The sequence below is a fragment of the Ambystoma mexicanum genome, chromosome 6q (assembly GCF_040938575.1).
Source record: "Ambystoma mexicanum isolate Mex_15411 chromosome 6q, UKY_AmexF1_1, whole genome shotgun sequence".
Classification (NCBI taxonomy): Eukaryota; Metazoa; Chordata; class Amphibia; order Caudata; family Ambystomatidae; genus Ambystoma; species Ambystoma mexicanum.
This window is the reverse complement of record NC_090937.1, coordinates 692,529,095-692,555,995: the sequence shown is the minus strand read 5'-3', so window position 1 is coordinate 692,555,995 and position 26,901 is coordinate 692,529,095. Positions and strand designations below refer to the sequence as shown.

Below are 26,901 nucleotides of genomic sequence, written 5' to 3'. Positions count from 1 at the left end.
CAACTATGCAGATGATACCCAAATCATCCTAAAAATCCTAAATTCCGAACAATCCGGCAGTCCAGACCTGTCATCGTGCCTCTCTGATCTTGATCACTGGATGATGACCAACCACCTCATCCTCAACCCTGGGAAAACGGAAATCCTACTCTGCAGGAAAACATCACTCATCTCCCAACCAATCCCTTGGCCCGACTCACAAGGACAAGCACCGGCACCTTCAAACGTGGTTATAAACCTTGGTTGCAAATTTGACTCAGATTTATCCCTCAACCAACACACCAACATATCCAAAACCTGCTCTTTCACTTACACATTCTCAAGCAGATTTTCCCCTACTTCACCTATTTCCACCATTTCTCGGCTATCAACTCCATTATCCTCTCCTGCCTTGACTATGCAAACTGCCTCTACCTAGGAGCCCCGGCATCCCAACTAAGGAAACTCCAAAGAATCCAAAATGCGGCAGCACGCCTGCTCATTAACTAACCTGCCTGCCAGAGAACACATCAGCCCTACCCTGAGAGTCCTAAACTGGCTCCCTATCTCTCGACACACCACCTTCAAATCCACGTGTATCGCCCATTGCGCAATCCTCAACACAGGCCCTGAATTCCTCCGACAAAATTGTCCCATACCAACCTTCCAGGAACCTCAGATCTCGCACTGCAGTTCGCATAGTGATCCCACCCCACAAATTCATAAGATTTGGCGGCTCTTCCTTCTCCGTCCAAGCGCCAATCATCTAGATCTCCATCCACTTACACATTCGAAACACTGAAAACCACATGAAATTCAGGAAGGCCCTTAAAACTTGGCTCTTCCAAATACTCTACTAAGCCATTGCACCCCGTGAATACACCACTAATAAACTCCACCGCTTTCAATCGCAACCCAGGGTCTGGCAGCTCTCGCAGCGGTTTCACCTGACACACCACCACATGCCGCTCAACAACACTGCCTGCCGACTAGTACGGTCCACGTAAGCCAGCAGCTTTCGTTGTGGCACTCCTGATCCATCAACCCACCCACAACACTCCCTCCCGACAGGCACTCGAGGTAAGCTAGCAGCCTTCGCTGTTACTCGCATCATACTCACCGCGCCACTGCCCACCAGTCCACATGAGGCGACTAACAATGAGATAAGTAACCCAGGTTAGCACACGCACATCAACTATTCCCTGCCACTCTTAACCCACTTCGCTCATTCAGGGAGGCTCCCAACACTAGCAATCCCCTACCACAAACCTATCCCCCAAGCTAGGTCCAACAAACCATCGATGACTGTTACATTACGGATATCTACTATACAATAGGCTGAAAACTGCGGCCTTTAAAGCCTAGGCCCCCCCCACCTACACAATTCTCAAATCTAGGTGTAGCCCCCTCCTGTTTATTATATGCTTAGGCTTCCAGCACTTTGAAACCTGGGCGGCCTGCTCACCATACAGGATTCTCAATAATAGGTGCAGCCTCCATCTTTGTTTACTATATGACGAATCATACTGCAGGCTGGTGTTTTAGGCTCCTCTCCCACTATACAGAAACCTCAAATCTAGGCATAGCCTCTGTCTATGTTTACCATATGCTTAAACCTACGGCACTGTGAAACATAGGCCTTTCTCCCACTGTACAGGATCCTCTAATCTAGGTTTAGGCTCCATCTCGGTTTATTATACGCGGATACCGGCTACAGTGTGAAACCTAGGCCCTTTGCTACAGGATTCTCAATTCTAGACACTGACAAGCCTACGGTACGTATATCTCGCACCACTAGTGTGGACACAGGCCGCAGGCACGACCAAACATCCATGCAGGATAGGATAAGTCTACGGCTAAGCACATCCGGCCTAGTTTCACACATAGATGTCCAGACTGAAGCACCCGACGTACCTCAAGACCTCTGACACTAGCAAACAGTGACCACCACCCGAAAGGAACCCGGTATAGCTGGCTTCACATAGACTCTCTGAACAATAGCAATCTATCTCTAACCCTCAAGAGCACCCAACCATGTGTCCGACATCTACTGGGCTGCTTAGTCGAGCTTTGCCAGCCACCCAAGTCTCAGAACGGCAACATGCTCACATGCATCTAAGCTAAACTCCCTAGAATCTCCAACCACATCGACTACGGTCACTAAGGGCGTTCCAACCGAGGGGAGAAAAGCGCATTGAGGCCACACAAGTGGGGAAAGAGCGCTATATAAATAACCAAATACAATAAGTGTTGAGTTGGTTTTTATAATTGAATTTATATTGTATGTAACAGTACTTACCCTTCTAAAGATTTATCTTTGCTTACTTGTATTTAAAATAAACATACATGGTGGATCAGCGTTTCCTTGGACCATATGTATGCTACAATTTCTTTGTACTTTCCTACAACTCTCTCTCCTTCCTAAGATAAGCCTGGCTGCTCTGTCATTGCTACCAAGTATCTTGGGCGATACAGAAACTCCACTCATAGTAGAAGTCTGTATTGCCTCGGGTATGGTTTCGTGAAGCCCTTAGGTGGACTTTAGAAAAAATGTCCTAACAGCAAGTTATCTGAGTGGCTGGTGGTAGTGGATATTTTTCTACCAACATGGTATACACCATTCCCTTAACATGGTGACTGTACTTTTTTTCTCGCCATCTCTTGATGACCTGTCCTTTGTGAGGCCTTCTTCTACCTAGCTGGATGGGGGTGGTCTCAATGAGTCTTTTGTCTTTGGTGGGTTTCCCTTGGAAAGCCTGCCAAGGCTCTCCGAGTACCTGAAAGGAGAGGGAGTCTGGGAGGAGACTGACACTCCCCTGGTTTTTGCTCCACAGTGTGCCTGCCCGGAAACAGTTCTAACTGGGACGCTGGCTGTCCTCTAGGCAGCCCGCCTACCAGATTTGCATGAGAGGTTTGTCGTATGATTGGTGGACTTTGCCAGCTCTTGAACATAAAAGATGGGGGTCTTAGAACTAAACCCCAGAGTCGACCACTGGACTGAAGATCCGAATCAGCAGGAGACTAAGGACGCCTGCAGCCACTTCCAGAATTGGAAACCTGTACCTCTAAGAGTGAGTCTTCTCTAGTCCTATCATAGGTGGACTTTTGTAAAAAAAAAAAAAATCCATAACATCGCCCTGTAAAAGTAAAGTGCTTATTGGGTCGTTTCGCCTTACTGAAAATCTATTTTAGAAATAACAGAGTACCTACCTCGGATCTCTGCTGGTGGGTTATTCTGGATGCTTAGACTTCAGTCCCTGTGGTCTGCTAGCGTTTCCTTACTGCATTTGCCCATTGACTTGCATTGAGGTCTGAAACCTGCTTGGCTGCATCTCCACCTGGGGCTACTGGGTTTTAAGGGGGGGTTGCTGGTGTCCCTGTGGTGAGTGGCTGCCATCTCTGCACCTGTAGTGTCGAACTAGGGTTTATCTTGCTTTTCATCACAACTGCTGAACTGCCTACTGAATGTCCTCTGTATTGCATGCGTAACTTTAAGAACTTAAACTCTTCTGGAAGTGATTTTGACAGGTACTTACCTGTATATTGGCAGTGTTCATCTAAATACTAGAATGTTGGCTGGTGCTCCTGAATTTCACTGCAATCTTGAAGTCCTGCGTGACATACTTGTTTAGGAATGCCTGGGTAAACGGTTTCGCTTGTGGTTGCTTATGTATCATTGTTTTAAGAATATTATGAGTCCCAGTGACCAGTCATTCTGGCCTTGTGGTGGTCAAAAATGTCAAGAAAATCAGTAAGTCATGCCTTTATATTGCTGCTGTGAAAATACCTTTTTACTGTGTGTTCCTTATTGCTACCGTTGTATTTCTATCATTTCTAGCATTTAAGGAGTGTTTGTGGCTAGTACTGGAAGTCTGTCCCGATCTTGTCTTTTGAGTTTTGTATTTGTACTTTACTTTAATCAATTTCTATAGCGCTGCCATGAGCCCGGAGGCGTGAGGGCACGGACAAAGACAACAATAACAAGTACAACACCAACAATATAAAACCTAAAATATGGCATTGGCAAAGATGAGACGAATAAAAAGTGGGTAAATGACATCCAAACAACAACAGTAGCAGGGTCAAAATAAGTCTGCTGAGGGGATGGGGGGGGAGGGCAAGAGAAGGCATAGACTATGAGTAGTAATAAAAGGCAACCTATAGTAAGACCCGTTACAGTATACATTTGCAATACGAAGCTCCTCTGGGAATGTATTTGCAAAGTCTTGGATAGATCGGGAGGGAACTACCCCAACATCCGACTAGGACAGTGTCAGAATTGGATTATGTGCACCAGTCTCTATGTTCAAGTCTACGCAGGATCACAAGGTCAGCCATTCTGACGACCCCCGGGCCAGTTCTCTGTCGTAGCCAGGCAAGGATTTTATTACGTAAAGATTGATTGGATTCTTTTTCTTCAATCTTTGGGACGTTGGTAATAAGAATATTCCTTTGGTCCATAATGAAATCAGAGGTAATCAAATCGTTTAATTTAGGCATCTGTGACTTTTTTGTTGAAGAGAGTGTTAGGATATCTTATGTTTGACCGTCACCCCTACTAGGTGTTCAACTGTGTGTTGGCTAGATGTCGGTGCATGTGGAGGTAATTCCTGTAATGGGTCTATGAGGTCGACCTTAGGGCAATTGGTTCTCTCTTCGGTGACTGATGTTGGCCCCTTGGCCCATAAGGAGTATTCGTTGGGAAGGACAGTTTGCGTATCTTGATCTCTTGTGGTCCTTTGTAAATTAGCTTGGCAGGCGTGGTCTGATTTAGGAGTCAATGACAGCACCGCTGGTCTAGAAGGCACAGCTGTCGGACCGAGCTCATTTTGCATTGCCGTAAATCAAGCACCCAATCCTTCAAAGCGTCCACCATAATGCCTAAGTCAAAAGGGCTGGAGCATAAGAGGAGCTCATTGGCGATATTGTCTATGAGCAGAGGTCATTGTTCAAGTTGGGAAGACCCATCCGGAAGTGACAGTAATTCCCCTCAGTCCACAGAACCCGTCTCGCGAGTGCAATCTTGCAGACCCATATCACCCAGGTTCCCGGGCAGGGGATCTGTAACCCCACTTCCAACCTGCTGTTCGTTTGTAGACATAGCAACAGACAATGACTCATGTGAGGAACTAGCAATGGGACCTAGTCACGTGGTGAGAATGGCAAAATCAGCAGGTAGTTTAATTTTATCCGCCACGTGTTGTGAACTGTCATGGAAGCTTTCTGTGTATAAACACGGATTAAGAGGAGAAGTTTACCGGACTATGCTGCTGCTTTTAGTCCGTTACCTGGTTCCCAGACTTCCATCAGACTTCCATCTGAGGAGCCTCTACGTCCCGTGGATGCGCCACCTAGAGGCTGTGGGGTAATTGGTAACTCCCGATGAGTGAGTGGAATCAGTACAGGATACTGCGGCAAGCCACGGCAGGCCCCGCTAGAGTTGGGGCTGCTGGAAACTGCAACCGGCCCGCACGCACAATGCCGGGAGGTTGGAGGAAAGGACCTAACACGGACGTCAGGCCGCACGTCAAGCCGCACGGCCACAGAAGGTTGCCTCTGCCGCCAGCTGGAATGTGAGGGGATGGAGACCTCTATGAATTCAAAGGGTGGAAGTTCTTTAGGGAGACTGGGGAAGTGAAACCCCATTATCTTTCGATAACGAAGTGGTAAAAGAAACCACTTTGTCTGTTCCTCTTTGCTATTGTCTTGGTCTTCCCAACCACTGAGACAAGTATCTTCAGTCTTTTGACTGTCTTCATTATCTTTTCTGCTTTTATAATCACTGGGACGAGTGTGAGGAGTCTCTCTGTATTTGATACATACCTTACTGCTTTCACGCCTATTGGGGTGAGTATGAGGAGTCCCTTTTGTATTTGTTATACTCTTAGTCATTATCGCAGTTACTTAGAAGAGTGTGATGAGTCTCTCTGTATTCATGATACTCTTTGCTGTTTAGCACCTGCCTGTAGCCCCTCCCGGGTCTCCCACCGTCCATGTTACCTCTAGCTTGTCGAGTGGGCGTTACTGGTTCGTCCTGTGGGGTCAGGATCACACCGTCTCGCTGAACGCTTTAGCGCCTTCCTTTCCTTCTCTGCTTTGGTCTCTGCAGAGTATTCTGCTGGGTTGTCTCTGCAGCGTTGTTGGACCACGTGGTCCACCTCCTAAAGGTCATGCCACCACCTGAAAAGGCTTACCACAGACACAAGTCTGCTCCCTGCCGGCTCCTGCACCACTTTCCTCCTTTGTTCTCCACATCCTCTTCACCGAGGACCGCCCGGACTTCTTTGTCCCAGGTTCGAACTTCCCAGGCTTCACCTGCTCGGTGAAAACTTCTATAATGCAAGTCCTTCTTTGCTTTTTATGCTCCTGAGCTGGGTCCTCCTCAGCTGTAGATCGTTGTCCTTCTCTTTCCCTCGAGTATTCTTTCCTACTCCATAGTTGCCACTCTACACAGTAGTTTCTATTTGCCATGGAGGAGTGTGATACAGCATTACTCCCTTACTCTTCTTTTCAGTGGAATTGTGTTGGGATCTAATATTTTAAGTTGTATTACAATAGCGCACACTGTCTCTTAAGGTTGTGTCTTATGAGGCAATGATGGTCTGAGGGGTTCATAGGAAAGTGGGGCAGGGAGTTCCTTCACCGAACGGGAGTCCATGCCCACAAAAGGAGAGTCTCTCCCTGTGAAGTCCCGCTGACTGCCACCCCTAGGGGGAATGTTGCGTAGCGGCCTCCCCTCCCTAGCCCCACAGGGAAAGACTCCCCTATGGGGATACGTGACGAGATCTTGTGAATCGTCACACCACACACTAACTAAATCTAGTGCCATGCATTGTGTGAATTGGATATGGCCATCAAAGTAAAACCCACACTTTAAGCTGAAACTAACGTTGCTGAAACTCTCTTAATCTTACTGATAGTTGAACATGCATTCCTACTAACAAAACAATGTTACCTCCCCTCATCCTACGTGTGTTTACCCTTGAAATAATTGATTTGTCTATTGGTTAATCTCCCCTTCCTATTCCCACCCTCCCCAACTCTATTCCTGACTGCCCACAGACTATCTGGTGACGCCCTGAAGGGGTGACAATTTGTCACCTTTTCAGACAAGGTTGGAGCAGTATGGTGGTAATGGGCGCAATATACATTTTGGATAACGTAACTTCTGATGCTTGTTAATCTGATTAGAATCACATGCTGTGCATATACTCAAACATCCAGTGGTCACCGCAGAGTATTGCATCTCGTCTTTCGAGAATCTAAAGGGACGTCAACATGGGCGTGCCTGTAACTCTATCCCTTTCGTGGCGTGTAGTGTGCCCATAATCACTCGCGTGTCGAGGTACCTCAGATTGTTTTTTTCCGGCCAGCATACTGGTCGCCTTAAGCGGAGCTCGTTCAGTGACATTGCGAATTTTCCCATCGACCTTTCGTCGAATAGGTTATATTAATATTTGAGATTACCCTAACAGTCCTTCCTTTCAACGGCTTTTCCCGATCTCTGCCGAAGCTTCCAACGGACCTTCGACGGACGGTGATCCAGTCGGCGCTGCCGACCACGTGGCCGGGTTTTCCAGCTGGCCTACACAGTAGGGAGAGCGGGGTCTGGGTAGACATTTCTGTACAATCTCAGAATGCCTTTTCCCCCCCTCTTTCCTCTTTGGTCTTCGTCACTTTCCCTATCCTCAGCTATAGAGAGGACTCCGTTTAGGTTTTGCCCCATTTACAACGGCAAATTTCCTTGGAGAGATAAGCATCGACGGTGTAACCGTTGCTCGCCTCTCGATCACAACGAAGAAGGCTGTGCGGCTTGCAAGCTCCTCCGTCCTAAAACATTGAAGGAGCGCTGTGTCAAGCGGTGGGCGGCCTAGGGGATGTCTAAGGCCGAGTCATCTCCCGCAACTGAAGAGTATGACGAGGGCAATAGTGATGAGCATACCTCTGACCCGGAAGTCGTTGACCTTTCAATAGAGCGCTCCCGCTCCGCGTAGTCTGTCCCCAGCCCCGCCAGGCACGGCTCAGGCACTGTTAGGGGGAATAAACACTCCAGCAACAAAGACGAATATTTGCAAATCACTAAGCACACAACCCCTGGCCAGTCTTCAATGAAGTCAAAGAAGACCACAGCGTCAACGGGCACACCGGAGGTTCCGGCCGTACCCGCCGACCGTAACGATGGGCAACCCTACTTGCAGATGCAGATGCGCCTAGCGACCGGGCACTTGAACTAAGGGCACTACTCCTAATATTCCAAGTTCCGTCGAGACTCATCGTAAGAAGGCTTCTGCCGACGACAGGGCCCCGGCTTTGCCGAAGAAGGCTTCCGCCGGAGACAGGCCTATGGCTCTGCCGAAAACTACACAACCGCAGACCGAGGCTACGCGTCTCCCGTCTGCGGAGGACATTGTCGAAAGCATCACAAGAATTGTTTCAGCCGACGCTCATAGGCAGCAGTCACAGGATTCGCTGAGGTCTAGCTGCCGGCCAGCCAGGCTATTCCTCGCCTCCTCTCAATTAAAAAGCATCTGGCTCCCTCATTAGCAACACCTGCACTCTTAAGAGCAGTTAATCTGAGGCTAGAAGAGATTTTTTGGCCTTCCCCCTCTGATCCCCCTTTATGTCAGAGGTCCCTCCACCCCAGACTCTATGCTGGTGACCACTACAAGGAAAAGGGCAGGGGTCCCCCTGTCAACCGGCGAGGCACCCCCTGACAGAGTGTAAAAGACTCTACACCCTAGGAAAGAGGGTCACGACCGCAGCAGCTTTTTCTACATGCATCGCTAACAATGGCACCTTGTTAGCCAGCTACCCGGACGCTCAGTGGCCCTTTGTACAGGATGGACTGCAGGAGGTTCCCGAACCGCTACGGACTCTCCTTCTGGCCACGGTAACCGAGGGCAGACAAGTAAATCAAAGCATACTTAGACAGCAGGTCGATATTTAGCTCGGGGCGACCTCTGAAAAAGACGTGTGGCTAAGGAACTCTGGCTTCAGGCCAGAAACGCAACCATCACTTATTAATAAACCCTTGGAAGAATCCACCCTATTTGGAAAATACAAGGCTCTCAAGACTGCAAAGAAGAACGGCACTCTGAAGACGCTAGACCAAATCATTCAAAGACCCTCCACAAGACTAGGATCTGGGTCCAGATGGAATTGTTGTGGCCAATGCTTCCCTCAACACCAGTACATCTCGGGTAAACAATTGGTCCTCTCCACAGGGAATCGGCGGATACACCACCACCTATCTCCAAAGGGGTCAACGTCATGGGAAAGGAAGGGGCAGGAACTCTACTCCCAGAGGCTCCCCGGCCTCGGGTTCAAAATGACCCGAAGATTCGGGTCCCCTCCCATGCCTCCCCGGTCGGGTGCCGGTTAACATCATTCCTTCAGGCATGGGAGGGAATAACTACAGACCAGTGGGTGCTAAAGATCATGACCCACGGGTACTGTATAGAGTTGAGCCGGTCCCCAACATTCATACCTCCACGTGCAAGACGATTGATGCCAGACCATATGCGTATCCTTCTTCAAGAAGTCGAGACACAACACAACTCTAAGAGCATCAACCCTATTGATTGCTCTCCCACACATATTGTTTTGTACCTGACTCAGGCCTGGTCTTTTAACTCTCTAAAGGTTCACCTAGCTGCTCTTTCAGCCTACACTACATCACAACAGAAGGTGTCGTGGTGGAAGATACCAGTGATTAAGGCTTTCATGGAGGGAGTAAAGAGAAGTCACCCTCCCATTTCTAACCCGACTTCCGGATGGGAACTAAATGTGGTGTTGTCTAGACGTATTGGTTCTCCTTTCAAACCCATGCATAAAGCGAGTCTTAAAGATCTCACCTACAAGACTGCCTTTTTAATAGCTATTACTTCCATTAGGAGAGTAAGTGAACTACACGCGCTCTGTTTTAGACCCCTTTGTTACAGTTCATAGAGATAAGGTGGTTCTGCGCACTCATCCTAGGTTTGCGCCTAAATTCATTTAAAAGTTCCATGTGAACCAATCCAAAGAACTACCAACCTTCTTTCAAAACCCTTCAAACATGGGTGAAAGAAGCCTGCACACACTTTATGTACGCAGAGCAGTCATGTTTTACGTGGAAAGAACCGACCACTAAGAAAAACAAATCTGTTCTTGGTTTCAGTGGCAGCAGGTCCAGAAGGAGACCCGATCTCCAAATACACAATCTCTATACACTATCTCTAGGTGTATTGTCAAATGCATCACACTCTGTTACTCTCTTGCTAAGAGAGAACTGCCCTTCAAGCCTAGAACACATTGTACTCAAGGCACTGGGGCGTCCATAGCATTCATCGCAAATGTTCCCCTCGAGTCCATTTGCAAAGCGGCAACCTGGAGTTCTGTACACACCTTTACAAAACACTAAACACTCATTCTAGGTCTGATTGTCAAGTGGGACAAGCAGTACTAAGACATCTTTTCACTACTGTTCCTTCTCACAACCCACCTCCAACTCCGGGTACTGCTTGCTAGTCTATGCACAGTAAGTGATTCTAAGCAGATTAACAAGCATCCATTTCTGATGATTGTATCTGCTTAGATTCACATGCGCCCACCCTTCCTCCCCGCTCGGATGGAAGGAACATAGACTTCTTACTACTTCTCTCTTTCTGTACTCACTCACAATGGTCATAAGACTTCCTCACGGCAGAAAAAATACAATCGGTGGGACCTCGACGTGTGAGGGATTTGGGGTACACTACACGTCACTATAGGGATAGTGTTACAGGCACGCCCATGTCGACATCCCCTTTTGATTCTCGAAAGACGAGATGCAATACTATATGCACAGCATGTGAATCTAAGCAGATACAATCATCAGAAATGCTTTTACGGTAAGTAATGCATGTCATGCCAGTGTTGGGTGTTTTGTTTGGTTACCAGTGGACTGGCTGTTTTTCTCTACTGGCCATCCATCCCTACTGAGGTTAAGCCTGCCTGCTTTGCCGTTTCTACCTATCTTTAGGTAAGTGTGGCTTCCCTTTTGTTGGCTTTCTTGTACAGCCATTAGATTAGACACACTAGTGTCTAGTTGCACACCAGACACTGACCAGAGATTCATGTAAAAATCTCCCGAACAGTATCCAAGGATTAATTTTGTGTAACTCTACTTGGATTATGTATGTTCTATGCAAGTTCTTAGGCATGTACGTTTTTATGGCAAAACAAACTTTGACACCATGTCCCAGCTGCTTGCTGGTCATCCAAGTCCTTGTCCTCTTCTTCTTTCCATGTGGTTCTCCCATGAACGTTTCATAACTTTTGATTTGGACTATTCTAATTACTGTCATGAATAAATCCTCTTGTGTGTGCCTGCTATGACTGTCATTGCTAAATTCGTGCCATAACATACTATTGCCCATCCTCCGGTTCCTTTTGCAATATGAAATTGTATACAAGGGTCCAAATTAATAATAATAATAATAAAGCCGTGCCAGACGCATTTAAAGTAAAGGCGAATCAACTCGTTGCAGGCACTGCTCCTATATCCAATAGCTACCCTTTTATAATTCATGGGGGTGCAGACAGTGGTGATTTTGTAGTTTTACCGAGAGTGTGAGCTCGTCTATAGATGGGGATGGTACTAATTTGTCCTTTGTTGTTTTACAGGCAAGACTAAGTGCATGATGAAGTCGTCGGATTGTGTTGTCAGGCATGCTGGAGTGTACAGCACTGGCCTTGCAATGGTGGTACGTTTCCAAGTCCCATTTCTTTACCAAAAGTACATTTGATTGTCTTGAATAAGAAGTGCCAGATGAAACACATTAACAAAAGGAGGTGAATGTTTGCTGAAACTACAGAGATAAAATGCCAGTGCCATATTAGTATGCCACAAACCAAAATCGTGGCCAGAAATACCATGAAGCTACTTGTTATACTGGCTTAGCCTTTGGAATCTGGTGACGATCAGCGGAATAGTGTGACTTTAGAATTTTTCAAAGGGGATTTGGTCATTATGAAGCACATTTAAGAATGTTTGGTGTCTGTGGTACTCGCTAAATCACTCTATTTTGCTTAATTTTTTGTAATGTCAACTTGCCACCTTTTATGCATGAGCTTTTTAAGTAGAAACAAGGGTCAGATGGAAGAAAGTTGATAGTCGGGGAAGAGGGCAGGAACATATTGATGCATGCCCTTAAAGTACTTTTAACAATTGGACCAGTTTACAACCTTGTTCACATTCCAATTTCACACCCATGATCTATGAAGCCAGTTATTTTCCTTGAACTCCTAAATTCAGCGCTTCCCTTTTACAGGGAAAACCGCATTAAACCAAGTATTTTGTTCTATGTGTGGTCAGTTGCAATGCATTACAATTTTGGTGTTTGGGTCTAAAACCTAGATTGATAGATTGTTTGTTAGAAAAGGACTGGCAGCAAACTTGTTGAGTAAATACAAATCACAGAAAGACAGTGGGACATACTCGAAATTAGGTATTTGCTTTACACCTATTTTGCATTTAGGACCACTTTCAAAATGTCAGTTAGAACATCTCATTTCAAGCTAAATCTGAATGCTGTAGAAGTATTTTAACGGGGCTGCCAGACTAAATAAATAAAACATGGCTTATGTCAACTTATGATCCATTTTGCCACCTTGTGTTGCCTCATGCAAATTCACCATTTTGCTACCCTGAATGTGCTGATCGCACCATCAGTAGTGATGACTTCTGCTTTCTGCATTGCTATATACTGTTCCCAAGTTACAGATATTGAAAAGGTATCAAAGGGTGTAACTTTAAAAACATATTACACAAAGTTCTCCAGCATGGGGTCTGGCATGGATTCACATGCTCATGAATATTCCCCGTCATCAGGCTGGGAATCCTCGGTAAAGAAAAAACCAGTATCAGTTTCGTTTCTGATCTGTCTTTCGTAGTAATAACCAATCACTGGTCTCTGCGTCATACTGACCACAGCCAATGACTGCCCTCTACCTAAGCACCGTCTCTGGCAGCCATCTTCAGATTTTTACCGCACGTTCATGTGTTGGGATCCTCGTGCTATTGCTCTCGAGCGTTGGTGCTATTTTTTCACGTTTTTTCTCAAAAACGTAGTTTTTTCAGTCAAAAGAGCCTCAAGCTCCACCGACTCTCCATCCGATCAACGGGGACCCGTGTCGGATTCGTCTGCGCCCCTCAAGGGTGAAGATTTCGTCGAGCTACGCTTTTGGAGGACTCCAGAAGCTTCTCAGGCCCGGACATGGCCCAGGAGAAGGGAAGCTCGACGCCCGGAAAGCTGTTCAGGATCTGCCCTGGATGCCAGCTGCAGAACGTCTTTAAGGAGGACGAACACTCCTTTTGTCTCTACTGCTTACATGAGGACAAGACGCACGTGGAGAAGGACTGTGCGTTTTGCGGCAATATGTCGGAGCGGACCATGAAGGACCGCCATCAACGTCTCGCCAACTGGCTGGAAGGGAAGAGCCCGTCAGGCGAGAAGAAGAGGAAGAAATCCGAGCGGTCTTCTAAGACCTTTGAGGACGCCCCGGCGACGGGGGTCCAACACAAGGCCAAGCACCGCGAGTCCGCTGGCACCGGGAGCGCCGAACGGTCGGGCTCTACGGGCGCCAGGCAGGGCGCACCCTCCCCGGCACCATCAGCCACGAGCCAACGCTCTGGGTCGGGTAAGAGGAAGGGCGAGCACCCGGCGAAGCTCCTGGAGAGGCCCCGGTCGAGCTCGAAGGCCCCATCGGAGGGGGAGCGAGGCAGTGTCCCCCCCCTCCCCCCAAGGATAAGGCGGTGAGCGCACCTAAGGTGGTGAAGGCCTTAATCCATCCGGCCAAGCCCTCTATCGATACTGTCGCGGCGGCCCTGGCTCAGCCTGTGGAGGCTACACCAGTGGTGGCGACCTCGGGGCTCAGAGTCTCCCTGCCACCTCGGAGGGAGTCCTCTTTTGTGCCCATCGATAGGACCCCCGTGAAATCCCCGGCGGGGAAGAAAAAGGGGGGGCAGGGCATCGTCGTAGATTCGGCCTCAACCTCAGAGGAAGAGCTGATCGAGGTCTTAAGCCACGGCCTTGGCGTGGAAGAAGACCGGCCCGTCGGGATGGATCCCGACGCAGGTGACGACGACATCGTCGAGGGTGCCGACGGGGCCCCTGATCACCTGTCGGATTCCCCTCTGCCAGCGCCGCAAGACAACTCGGCGTCCATTTTGTTGGCTATACAGTCCTTATGCTCAGAGATAAGGACGAGACTACCGTTGCCGACGGAGGAACCTCTCCCGTCGGGGGATCCTGAACCGGGACCTTCTGGTGTTCCCCCGCCCAAGAAAAGAAGGATTCACCCTCCACCTCCTTTTCAGCCGTCGCGCCCCGTCCAGCCCTCCTCCCCGTCCACCCGAGGGGATGATACGGGGACTGACACGGCAGCGACGGGTACGGACGACGAGGTATACGACGAGGATCTACCGTCGTCACCTCCCACCAGGGCTTCTCCACCCGACGAGATTGGATCGTTCCACTCCATGATCGCCAGGGCATCCGAGCTTTTCCAACTCTGCCCTGAGGAGAAGAAAAAGGAAGGATTCCTTTATCAACGGCGCGAGGCCAAGAGGAAGACGGTCCTCGCGGTGCCTCTACTGGACGACATTTGGGATGAGGGCCTCGCCCTCCTCAAGAACCCTTCCACGACGCCAGCTAGAAGAGACCGGTACGAGAAGAAGTACCGGGTCCCGGACGCGGCCCCCCTGTGCCTCCGGGCGCAGCCTACCCCGGACTCCGTCGTCTCCGCGGCGGCCAGGAAGAAAGCGGGGGGGGGGTTGCGGCCTCCACATCGACTTCCCCACCGGACGGCGAGGGAAAGAAATTGGACGCTATGGGACGCAGGGTCATCTCGTCTGCAGCGACGACGATTAAAGCGGCCAACGCCTTGGCTATCGTGGCCCGCTACGACACGGAGCTATGGTACAAACTGGCTCCCCTGCTGGACTTCCTACCGGACGACAAGAGGGCGGATGCCCTGGAGATCCTACAGGAAAGTGAGGTGGCGTCGGACCACGCCATCACTATTGCGACGGACATCGCCGACACTGGGTTTCGCCAGTTGGGCAACGGCGTGTGCCTTAGGCGGCGTGGATGGCTCAAGGCTACGGACTTCCGTCAAGACTTACAGACCAGAGTCCTGGACATGCCGTTCGATGGGAACAACCTGTTTGGGAAAACAGTGGACGATTCCCTTCAGGCCATTAAAGCGGACACTGAGACGGCCCGGGCCCTTGGGGTTCTGCAGCAACGACGGACGCCCTTTCGGAGCAGCGGAGGCAAGGGCGCCTCCAAAGGTTCCGGCGGCAGTTTCTCCACCTACCGTCAAGCGGCCCGCTCGTCCTCTCAGGAGGCCTACAGAGGACGAGGCAAGTCTGGCGGACCCCGCCGTCGTCGCCAAGGAGGTGAAGGCGGCAAAGCCTCGTCGAAACAGGATTGAACCGGCCGTGGGGTCGGGCCCCCACCGAAGCACCCTGGTGGGAGGCCGGCTGGCGAGCTTCGTCAGCGTGTGGGAGTCCATCTCCACCGACCGTTGGGTGCTGGACGCCTTAGCCCGGGGCCACGTGCTCGAGTTTCAAAGAAGGTGCCCGCGCGTCCCCCCCCGTGGCCAGGAAAGAGCTTCACGTCCCTCAGCTTCTCCTGGAGGTAAAGGCGATGCTCAGGAAGAGCGCCATCGAACTCGTCCCAAAGAGGCTTCGGGGCTCCGGAGTTTACTCGAGATACTTCCTCGTGAAGAAGAAGACGGGAGGATGGCGCCCCATCCTAGACCTGCGACGTCTGAACAAGTTCATCAAGGCGCAGAAGTTCCGGATGCTCGCCCTCCAGCACGTCCTGGGGCAGCTGGAAGAAGGAGACTTCCTGTCGTCGTTGGATTTGGAGGATGCCTACTTCCATATTCCCATCCTAAAGGGGCACCGAAAATTCCTCAGGTTTGTGGTCCAAGGGCGTCACTACCAGTTCAAAGCCCTCCCCTTCGGACTACGGTCGGCACCCAGGGTATTTACCAAGTGCCTTGCACCGGTGGCGGCGCAGCTGCGCCGCGAGGGGATCCACGTCTACCCCTACCTGGACGACTGGCTCATCCGAGCCAAGACGAGGGAGCTCGCCGTGGAGCACACGGCAAGGACCGTCCAACTTCTCACGGACCTGGGATTCTCCGTGAACTACGCCAAGTCCCACCTGGTACCCGCGCAAAACGCACTGTTTCTGGGAGCGAAGCTCGACACAGTGTCCCTTCTGGCCTCCCCGTCGGAGGAAAGGACCAGGTCCATCCTGGGCAAGGTACAGCGGATGTTGGTTTCCGACGCGGCCAAGGTGAGGTCCATCAAGTCCCTCCTCGGAATGATGTCTTCTTGCATCTACCTCATTCCCATGTGCAGGCTCCGGATGCGCCCGTTGCAGGAGTTCCTGGACGCGCGCTGGATCCAAACGACGGGCGGCTTCGAGGAGAGGATCACACTAGACGAGAGTTTCCGCCGAGCGGTCTGGTGGTGGGGCAACCGCGCGCATCTGACGGCGGGCATGGACTTCCAGACCCCAGACCACCAGGAGACAGTGACCACGGATGCCTCCCTGGAAGGGTGCGGAGCGCACACCGAAAATCTGCATGCGAGAGGCCTTTGGCTCCCGACGGAGAAGTCCCTCCATATCAACGTCCTGGAGCTCCGTGCAGTGTTCTGGGCCCTCAGGTCCTTCCTTCCGTCCCTCAAGGGCAAGGTGGTGAGGATCTTCACCGACAACACCACCACCATGTTTTACATCAGGAAACAGGGCGGAACCAGGTCCCCAGCGCTGTCCAAGGAGGCGCAGGACCTGTGGCATTGGGCCGTCGCCCAAAGGATGTTTCTGGTGCCGTTTCATCTGGCAGGGATAAAAAACACCATTGCCGACTCACTCAGCAGGGAGCTGCGCTCGTGCCACGAGTGGGAACTACGGCAGGATCTAGTGGATCGCCTCTTCCGACGGTGGGGCACACCCCAGATCGACCTGTTCGCGACGGCGACGAACTCCAAGTGCCGGAGGTTCGCCAGCAGGTTTCCCCAGGCGAGGAGCATGGGCGATGCTTTCTCGTTCCCCTGGGAGGGCCTGTTCCTCTACGCGTTCCCTCCTTTGCCACTGCTAATCCGGCTCGTCAACCAGCTCAAGAGGTCACGGTGCAGGATGATCCTCGTCGCACCTGCGTGGCCGAGGCAGATATGGTTCCCGGACCTTCTGGACTTGTCAGCGTCCCCGCCAATCAAGCTGCCGGTGGGCGCGGATCTACTCTCCAGGGAAGGAGGCGCCATCCTCCACCACGACCCGAAATCGCTGAACTTGCAGGCCTGGCTCCTGCAGCGCTAGAGTTTGGAGGATACGACATACCGGCCGACTGCAGAGAGGTTCTTGCAAAGGCCAGGGCGTCCTCGACTCTTAAATGCTACGGACACAAATGGAAGAGGTTCTCTGTCTGGTGCCACGCACAGAAGATTAACCCTCTACGGATTACGGCTCCCCAGGTACTGCCGTACCTGCTGACGCTGGCCAAAGCTGGACTGGCACACGCGTCCATCAAGATTCATCTTGCTGCGATCTCCCGATACACCAGAACCACGGGCCGGACGTCCTTGTGGTCTCATCGTCTGGTGAAAGAGTTCATGAAGTGACTGTTCAGATCGTTCCCGCCGGTGAAGGCTCCGGCCCCGGCGTGGGAGCTCAACGTGGTGCTGACCAAGCTCATGGGACCTCCGTTCGAGCCTCTGCACTCGGCCCCGTTGAAGTTTCTGTCGTGGAAAACAGCGTTTCTTGTGGCCATCACCTCCGCACGACGGGTGGGAGAGATCCAGGCCCTTTCCTGCAAGGCCCCGTACTTGACTTTTCACGACACGAGGGTAGTGCTCAGGACGCACCCCTCCTTCATGCCCAAGGTACCGTCGGACTTCCATCTCAAAGAACCCTTGGTGTTGCCTGTGTTCTTCCCGTCGCCTTCGTCGCCGGCTGAGAGGACTTTGCACTCGCTGGATGTGGCTAGAGCGCTGAAGTTCTACGTGGACCGCACGAAGTGTTTTCGGAAGACGTCACAACTCTTTGTGAACTTTGGACCTGTCAATCAGGGGAAGGCTCTCTCGAAGGCTTCCATTTCCAGATGGCTCTCCGGCTGTGTCATGTACTGTCATCGGTTGGCAAACCGACCGCTGCCTGGCCGTCCGAGAGCCCATTCCACCAGAGCGATTGCAGCTACCACGGCGTTCCTTTCTGGTGTGCCCCTGCTGGACATATGCAGGGCTGCTACGTGGAGGTCGACGCACACCTTCACGAAATTCTACTGCGTCGATCGGGATTCCAGGGAGGAGTCCAGGGTCGGCCAAGCAGTGCTGCGCAACCTGTTCGCCTGAGGTGAGCCTGGTGAGGAGGTAAGATGCTTAATGTTGAGTTTGAGGTACTGCTTAATGTTGAGCCTTTGCCACCTCCCGTGGTTGTGCATGTGTGTACTGCTATGTATTCTTTATTCATGAGCATGTGAATCCATGCCAGACCCCATGCTGGAGAAGGAACAAGTTACTTACCTGTAACTGTTGTTCTCCAGCATGGGTCTGGCATGGATTCACATGCGAACCCTCCCGCCTACCCCTCTGCGGCTCTTCACTTGGTCATACTGCCACTTCACGTGCTTCCAAATCTGAAGATGGCTGCCATAGGCGGTGCTTAGGTAGAGGGCAGTCATTGGCTGTGGTCAGAATGACGCAGAGACCAGTGATTGGTTATTACTACGAAAGACAGATCAGAAACGAAACTGATACTGGTTTTTTCTTTACCGAGGATTCCCAGCCTGACGACGGGGAATATTCATGAGCATGTGAATCCATGCCAGACCCATGCTGGAGAACAACAGTTACAGGTAAGTAACTTGTTCCTTCAGAATGAAATAAAACCTTGCAAATGGATCCACGTATGGTGCTGTGCAACATACATCATTTTTCAATGAAGTTTAAAAGGTTTTTTTAGGCGTTACTGCTGAGTTTCTGTTCTCTAGACATGTGAAGTACTAAACCACCATGAATGGCATACTGCTCAAAATAATAGTGAAATTGCAATATGAAATGAGTCTTCATATCTGAAATGCTAAGGGAGCTCTACTTTTTCCTTGAAGGCAAGTGTGTGTGTGTGTGTGTGTGTGTGTCTGTGTGTGTCTCTCTGTGTGTGTCTCTCTGTGTGTGATTGTGAGTGAGGGGGTGAGTATTGTGTACTGCAGAGGGTGCTAAATCACTGGCTTTTGTTGGGGTGGTTAGAGAAAACGGGCAAATCCATTGGTGTATAAGCCTTTTGACTAGCTAAATAATGCTGTGCTAAGGAAAATTTGTAGGAAGTTGGTGGAGTTGCACTTAGCAAGCCCATGCAATACAGATCTCAAACTCACTAGCAAGGTTCCTTGCTTCTTCCAAGGGGCCAAAGATATGAACCGGAAAGGTGGTCGCCTACCAGAGGATGCACAAAGGAAATCCTTCAGGCAGAGGACCCCTCCCTGGTCCACAACCGCAATGGTATACAGAAAGGTGCGCAGTTAGGTTCAGTCTCAGCTGGATTCTTTGTAAATATACACAGAATGAATAACACTGGTCCTTTTTATAAAGTACACGCTACCCTTGTGTCTCCCTGAAACCCGTTAAGGTACTATACTCGCAATGTAGCAGGGTGCACCCGGACGTGAGGAGGTGCGTGCAATAGTGCATAGAAAGGAATTTTCCGACTTAAAATGCATAAGAGAGATCACTGTGACTACAAGACAAAGCAAAAGTGGGGTTCTAACACTGGCTCACTGGGGAATCTGCACTCTCAGCACAAATAAAACATGGCATGGCATGGCATGGCATGGCATGGATGGATGGATGGATGGATGGATGGATGGATGGATGGATGGATGGATGGATGGATGGATGGATGGGGTTGGGGGTGGGTGTGTTCCTTTCCGAGATCCTGGTCTCCTGTTAGCCTTAACTGTGAGGTACTTACTTTGGTGAAGAAGAGGGAATTTGGGTCAAGAAAGAAGGGATCTCTGTAAATGGATGAAACGCACAAAGGTCCTGTGTGGCGGTGGGGGGTGGTGAGTAGTGGAGCGGGACACTGTGGACTATGCTGGTGTCGTCCTTTGATCAGACGCACTTCTGTGCTAATCACTGATATTTGTTTCCTGTGTGCCGGGAACAGTTGGGAGGGGCTTCCTGATACTCGCCACAAGTCTCTGTGCCTGGCGCCGTCCCGAGAGCCGCCATCTTGGGTACAGTTGCCAGGCAACAGAGTGTGAACCTTGGAATGCTCATCAGGGAAGGTTTTCTGCTTGGTACGGTCACCTACAGCCATGTCACGCCTTTGATAGGTTTGTGTATGAAGAGCCCCTGACCTTGGTTACAGTGGGCTACTGCATGAACCGTTCAGCCATTGGAAAGATAGGAGTACAACCTACAAGATTAAAAATAAAGTGAGGCCCAGGGCTACTTTTTAATGGCTTGTTTGGAGATAATGATTTTGAAATGGGATGGGCTTGATGGGTTTTATTGCAAAAGTATAAAAAGCAGGCTATGAACGAGTGAGACAAAGTGTCTATGAACAACTGAATAGACAAGAAAAGAAAGTGAAGTTGATGTGTGAACTCTGGCGAGAGAGACAGTAGACACTAGCTAGCTGGGAATCTGAGGGCATGTGTCTGGGTGTTCTATGCATTGCAGAAGTGTTAAGTGGGTTTTTCAGAACCTACTCTGGTGAAGGATTTTGAGAAGCCAACTTTGGTGGATCAGACAGGGATTTACACAACAGCCTAACCAAACTCTCCAAGTGGCTGAGCAGAAACGCCTACTCTGTAGGAGTTAGGCTTCATGTAGAACACAATTTATCAATTGGAGACTGGTAAGTAATGCATGTCCGCACAGGTTAGTAGAACGATCATTCAGTAAAATAAGCCATCAAAGGGAAGTACCTTTTGCTCTCCCTCCCCTTTCTCCCCTGGCACCAAGGCTTTGTTTTAAGAGCTTGTTTTGACCAAGTCCACCTAATCTTTCCCTAAAGTAACAAGCTCCAACCCTAAAGAAGAAACAAAAATCAGGACATTGTAGAACTACTTCCTCTGGAAGGGATAGCTGGTGGCTTCTAACCCCAACCTGGTCCCTTTTCAGTAAAAGCCTTTGCCCACAGTTCAAGCTTTTCTCTCTCTCTCTCTCTCTCTCTCTCTCTCTCTCTCTCTCTCTCTCTCTTTCTCTCTCTCTTTCTCTCTTTCTCTCTTTCTCTCTTTCTCTCTTTCTCTCTTTCTCTCTTTCTCTCTTTCTCTCTTTCTCTCTTTCTCTCTTTCTCTCTTTCTCTCTTTCTCTCTTTCTCTCTTTCTCTCTTTCTCTCTTTTCCCTCCTCCCCCCCCCCGCTTTGGGATTCTTTCAGCCTTTCTTCCTCACCACTCTGGGGCTCTTCCAGTTTCTCTCCCCTCTGGGACTCTGCTCCTTCTCATTTTCCTACTCTGGGGCGTTCTCAGTCTCCTCGTTGGGTGTTTTTTCCTCTTCCTCTCCACTGAAGGCACTGCATACTAGAGTGTCTTGAGCGGTGTTCCTTGGGAGGGCTATTGAGTTTTGCCGGTTCTCTGGTCAGCGGGGAGCCGTCTCTGCTGCCATGATCCATCTGTTTCCCCAGTGTTGAACTCTCTCGTCCAAGCCACTAGGTCAAGACCTTATGTGACTTTTCCGCTGAGCTCCTCATCAGCCTTTGGAGACCACCTTTTTGTTCCGACAACTGTCGTTGCGGAGTCGCTTATGCGCATTTTCAGATGGGCTCCTTTCCATCCTGCTAACACTCTCTCGTTCTCACAGTTCGGTTGGGGCAAAGTTGCTTTTGCAGCTTGTCTGCTCGACTTGTGCCATCATACCAAGACACACATGTTCTCTCTGGCTGCTCCGACAGGTCGTCGGCTGAGTTTCTCGCTGCACTCCCCTACTGAGCGTTGCGGCCCTCGCCCCCAACACTGGCAGTTTATCTTTCTCCAGCCACACCTTCTTAGGCGTCTTTGGTGTGGTTAAGTCCTGCGGGGCCTGCTCAGCCCCCGCTGTGATTTGCTGTTCCAGGGACGCGCCTCCGTTGGGCTGGTTCACTTATCTCTCCTTGAGCCTCACAGGAGATTGGACATTTAGAATAGTACTGAGATGAGTGTCAAAGAAAAGGTTATTAAAACAAACAAGGGACCACAAATATTCTAAAGCAGGCAAATACTTTTGGACCCTCCAATACAGAGTAAGTTTACCCCTGCCTGGAAGGATAGGTGAAACACAATGTCAGAGAAGAGTCATTCAGTGAAACCAGCTAAGCCAAAGTCCATGTGCAAATGTCCATGTGAGCTGAAGCACTTCTTGCAGGTAAGTAAGAAAAATCTTTGCACAATGTTTTAGAAGTCTTTGAAGGAAAAGAAGAATCAATGTAGGGCCACACGCTGTTTAGACCTGTGAGTAGTAGAAGATGGTTCTATGTTAAAGGTTCGAAAACAAAAGGCTCAAATGCCTTTTTGTTCGACACCAAAAGGACCGAAAAAAAGGGTAGATTTTATTTTTTTAATTTTGTAAACATTTTTAGATTTTTTTTTTTTGATGGGGGTGGGTTCCACCCACAACCCCCGTTTTCTCGTTTAAAAATACTTTTTTCACATACCAAACAATAAAAGATATAAATAAAAAAAACTTGACCCTTTTTATTTTCAATCCTTTTGGTTTCGATCAAATGGGCATTCGACCCTTTTGATTCAAAACTTTGACCGGACACCGTAGAAGATGCAAGCAACTCTACCAAAAGAGGTAAGTTCTCTTAGACTGTACAGTGCCTTTAGTTAGAAGAAAAATGCAGCAGATTACTTCAGGATCTGCAGAGCTGCACAGGAACAGGTGTTCCTGGGCCTCAGTCGTGGGGACAAGAGGGAGGACTTCTGGGGACTCCTGCACTGCAATGGGACGGTCACCGACAGTAACCGGCAACATTCCAACAAGTGGCACTTCGGTGTTTCAGCTTCTAGCGTCTACTGCAAATAGCACCACCGCGGTTCCTTGCTGTCGAGATGGGCTTCCCTTGCATCTGGGGTCCATCACTCTTTTGAGGTGGCTCAGGCTCTGTCAGTCCTGCTTCGTAGGAGTCCAGAGGATTTTCCTGGAGCTCTTGGCCAACTTAAAAGCAACGCATACAAACTGCTGTTCTTCTCCCTAGCTCTTTGGTTCCAACTGCAGTGGAAGTGCAACCAGCTTCGAGAGGATGTCCAGGTGGCTTACTTTGGAGTTGATTGGTCCCACCAACTCAAGGGGAGAAGTCGCCCTTGCAGGGCTTCTCTAGTCAAGGTGAATTTGGAGCTTCAGCACAGCAGCAGGGCCTCACCGGGCAAACCAGCGGTCCAGGAGTTGCAGCAGGCGTTTCTTCCAAGTTCTTCGGATTCCTTTGTCCAGTGGTCGACTCTGCCTTCCAAGCCAAACAGCCTCGCCTTTTATGCAGGTTTCTCTCATTCATTCCAGCCTAGCTGCCAGTCAAACAGCAGGGTGGCTGTCCTTGTTGGACAGCCAGCCATCCAATCACCTAAGGGTGCATTCCTGTCTTGTAGGAGATTAAGCACAGTGAGTTTGGGGCACCTCCGTCTCTTCCTGTCACTACCAGACACCCTGGAGCCAGAGGCGGGCTTCACTTGTGAATCCCACCAAAGACAAATCAAACAAAGGGGCCAAACCTGGTTTGGCGCACAGAGGAAATCTCATGAAGGACCTTTCCACTGAGAAATGGCGAAAAAAGACTGGCGCCATTTTGACAGAAATGGCACCGAAGGATGCTTTACTCCAGCTGCGAACGCAGCCCGCGGTAACGACACACCAGAGTAGTAAAAAGTAAACCACTCCCGCCAGCCATTCATCAAGGAAAGGTTAACATAAAAATGTTATGTGAGAAGTTAGACAAAGGGAATACTAAGTAACCCATCCAGTACCCTATGGTAAGATAGTGTGTGCTGGGTCTCGAAAGTTACAAATGTAAGCAAAGTCAATTTCTCTTTACTGCCCTTGAAAACAGTAGTTTATCCAAGAGAAGGTATTTAAACCTTGGGGAAATCTGAAACTCCCTGTGCCACTGCACTGAAAGTTCTGTGTGTCACAATGTAAAAATATGCCTAATGGAGTTTGTCAGACTTCAAAAACCAAAAGGAACACAGAGTTACAGTCACATTAAAATACATGAGAGAGTGGGGAAAAAAGGGTCTCCTTCTCTCCAGATAAAAACAGGGCTCAAGTCGAGGGTACACGCGGGTGGATGATGTCCCCGCAGCTAAAACGAGAAACATTGAATGTCCTCTTTGAATGATTAAAGCCGAAAAATGAAAAGGACCTAGAGTCTAGCAAAAGAGCTGGGGGTCGCAAAGGTATAGAGGAATTAGCACATTTCTGAGAATTCTCCCTAACAACTGGCAGGGGTTCCGGGCACCAGTGAGACTGAGGTAAACCAGGAGGCCAGTCCGTATGCTGTAAGGAATAGGAGAGGGAAAGAACAGAGAACTAGGTTAGCAGGGTAGAGGGAGCGAAGGAAAAGCAGAAGAGGAAGGTCTTGAATAGTTTCCCAGAATTTCAGGAGATCCCCAATTTACACTTTTCAGACAGCATCTCCTTTAAAATCCAAATCGGTCAATAATAAAACCTATAGACTGGGTTTACTCCTGCACTTTTCGATCTAAAGAAAAAAATAAATCGGGCAGAACGATTATGGCTCCAAAACAACTGAAAATAAGGCTATCTGGAATTCCTTAGAAAAATCTCCCATTTACAAGGCAAAAAAGAACTTTTAGAACAAGGAAATCAAGCTGGCAGGCAACCATACCAATAAACATTTTGAGATATACAAAGATCTTGAGAAATCCATGCCTTGGCTCCAGTCCTTTATTCCATCCAATGAGGACTGTAGTAGGGTGCAACATGCCTTTGCCAATAAAATCAAAACCGCTGAGAATAAAATACCGAATTCCTTGACCACCAACATCCAGCAGGAACCCCCGATTCGGGGGTGTTAGGCAGAATTTGTATGCAGTACCTTTGAGACGACTACACACAACTGACTACAAGTGTAAGCAAAACCAACTTTTGGTATAATTCTGCACTACGCAGTTTTTGGTAGCGGAGCTGATCAGCCAGGCTTATCGCAAGAGGGAATGTGAGCAGTAATGATGTTACTACACAGAGGTCTACAATCACAGGTGTTCAAATAAACTCTTACACTCAAGTTTTTCTTGGTTAAACACTTATTAATTTATTCAACAGTCAGCATACTTCAGTACTATACTTGTTAAGTTTCGGAGGCATTCAGAGTACTTTGAAGGAGGAGCAAAAAGGAATCGGTTCAGAACATAAAAGAATTACAATTATTCTTAGACCATGCAGATACTTCGAGTTCACCAGAAGAGTCGATTCAATTCAATAGGCTAGGCCAAAGTCAGTGGGCTTAAGCCTTGGATAGGATAAAACGATTCTGGTAAGTAAACAGTAAAGTCTCTGTAGAAGTTCTCAGAAGTAGTTTGTAAAAAGAATTATATGTTGGGTCACAAGCTGATTAGGCCTGCTAGTCGCGAAAGTTTCAAGCACTTTCACCGCGAGAGATAAGCTCTCTCTCGTTTCACAGTACCTTACAAATGAAGATAAAGATGAAGCTGTAGACTTCTGTTCAGGGCAGTTCCTGCAGATCTCGCTGTTCCTGAGCCTCAGTCGTGGGGACAAGGACGTCGGGGGACTCCTGCACTGAGACTGGTCAAAAAGCTGGCACTTGAATTCAGGTAGCTGTAGTAAAGCACACAAACTGGTGTCCCTCTCCCTGGTTATTCGGTTTTCTATAGCACTCTGAGGAAAATGCAACCAGCTCTGAGAATGGTATCTAGGTGGCTTAGTGTCGAGTTGATTGGTCCCACCAACTCAAAGGAAGAAATCGTCCTTGCAGGCCTTCTTTGTCGAGATGAACTTAGCGATTTGGACCTTCAGCAGGGCTTTACCGGACACACCAATGGTCCAGGAGTTGCAGCAGCCGTCCTCTTCAAGCTCGTCTTCGGTTCTTTCGTTCCAGTGGTCAACTCTGCCTTCCAAGCCAAGAGACTTGCCATTAATCAGTTCTCTCCCATTCCTTCCAGCCTAGCTGTCACTCACCCAGCAGGGTGGCTGTCTTTGCCGGATAGTCAGCCAGCCAATCATACCAGAGTGCATTTCGTTCACTTAGGAGACTAAGCGCAGGGAGTTTGGGGCACCTCCCTCACTTCCTGCCCACCCCAGACACTCTGGCGCCAGAGGCGGTCTTCAGTCCTGAAGCTCGCCAAAGGCGAATGAACAAAAAAAACAAACCTGCTTTGGCGCGCAGAACAAAACTCTAGAAGGACCTTTTCACAAGGAAACAGTGAAAAAAGAAGACCGGGACCTGTTCTTACAGAGGGGGCTCAGATGCCATTTTAAAAAACATGGCTCCCGCGATTTAACGCTACCGGTGTTCGCGGTCGGGAAAAATCATGGAAGTTCGTTGTAAAACCACTGCCATCAGCCATTTTGAGAGGAAAGGGTTACATTTGACTGCTACATGAGTATCTAGACACAGGGGATACTAAGTAACTCCTCCAGCACTCTATAATAAGATAGGGTGTGCTGGGTCTAGGAATTTGAAAAGACAAAGTCAATTTCACTTTACTTTCTCTGGGAAATAGTAGTTTATCCCAGAGAAGGTATGTTAACCTTGAAGTCTGAAAAGGTTTCCCTGTGTCGCTCCACTGTTGGTGCTGTGTGACACAAATGAAAAGATGATGCCTATGGAGTTAAAAACTCCATAACCAAAGAAATAAACACAGAAAACAAACAGAATAAAAAAGTTCAAAGTCCCAAAGTTTAGCAAAAGAGCTGGAGGGCTCTAAGGTTTT

General features: G+C 49.2%; 1 protein-coding gene across 2 annotated transcripts in view; it reads left to right on the top strand.

Annotated features, from left to right (window-relative positions):
• ZNF330 (zinc finger protein 330) overlaps positions 1–26,901 on the top strand; it is a 387,772-nt gene that overhangs the window by 111,766 nt on the left and 249,105 nt on the right. For both annotated transcript variants that reach the window (XM_069631182.1, XM_069631183.1), the window contains exon 5: positions 11,626–11,705. In XM_069631182.1, coding sequence (XP_069487283.1) covers positions 11,626–11,705 — 80 coding nt within the window. The remainder of the gene's footprint in view (positions 1–11,625; positions 11,706–26,901) is intronic.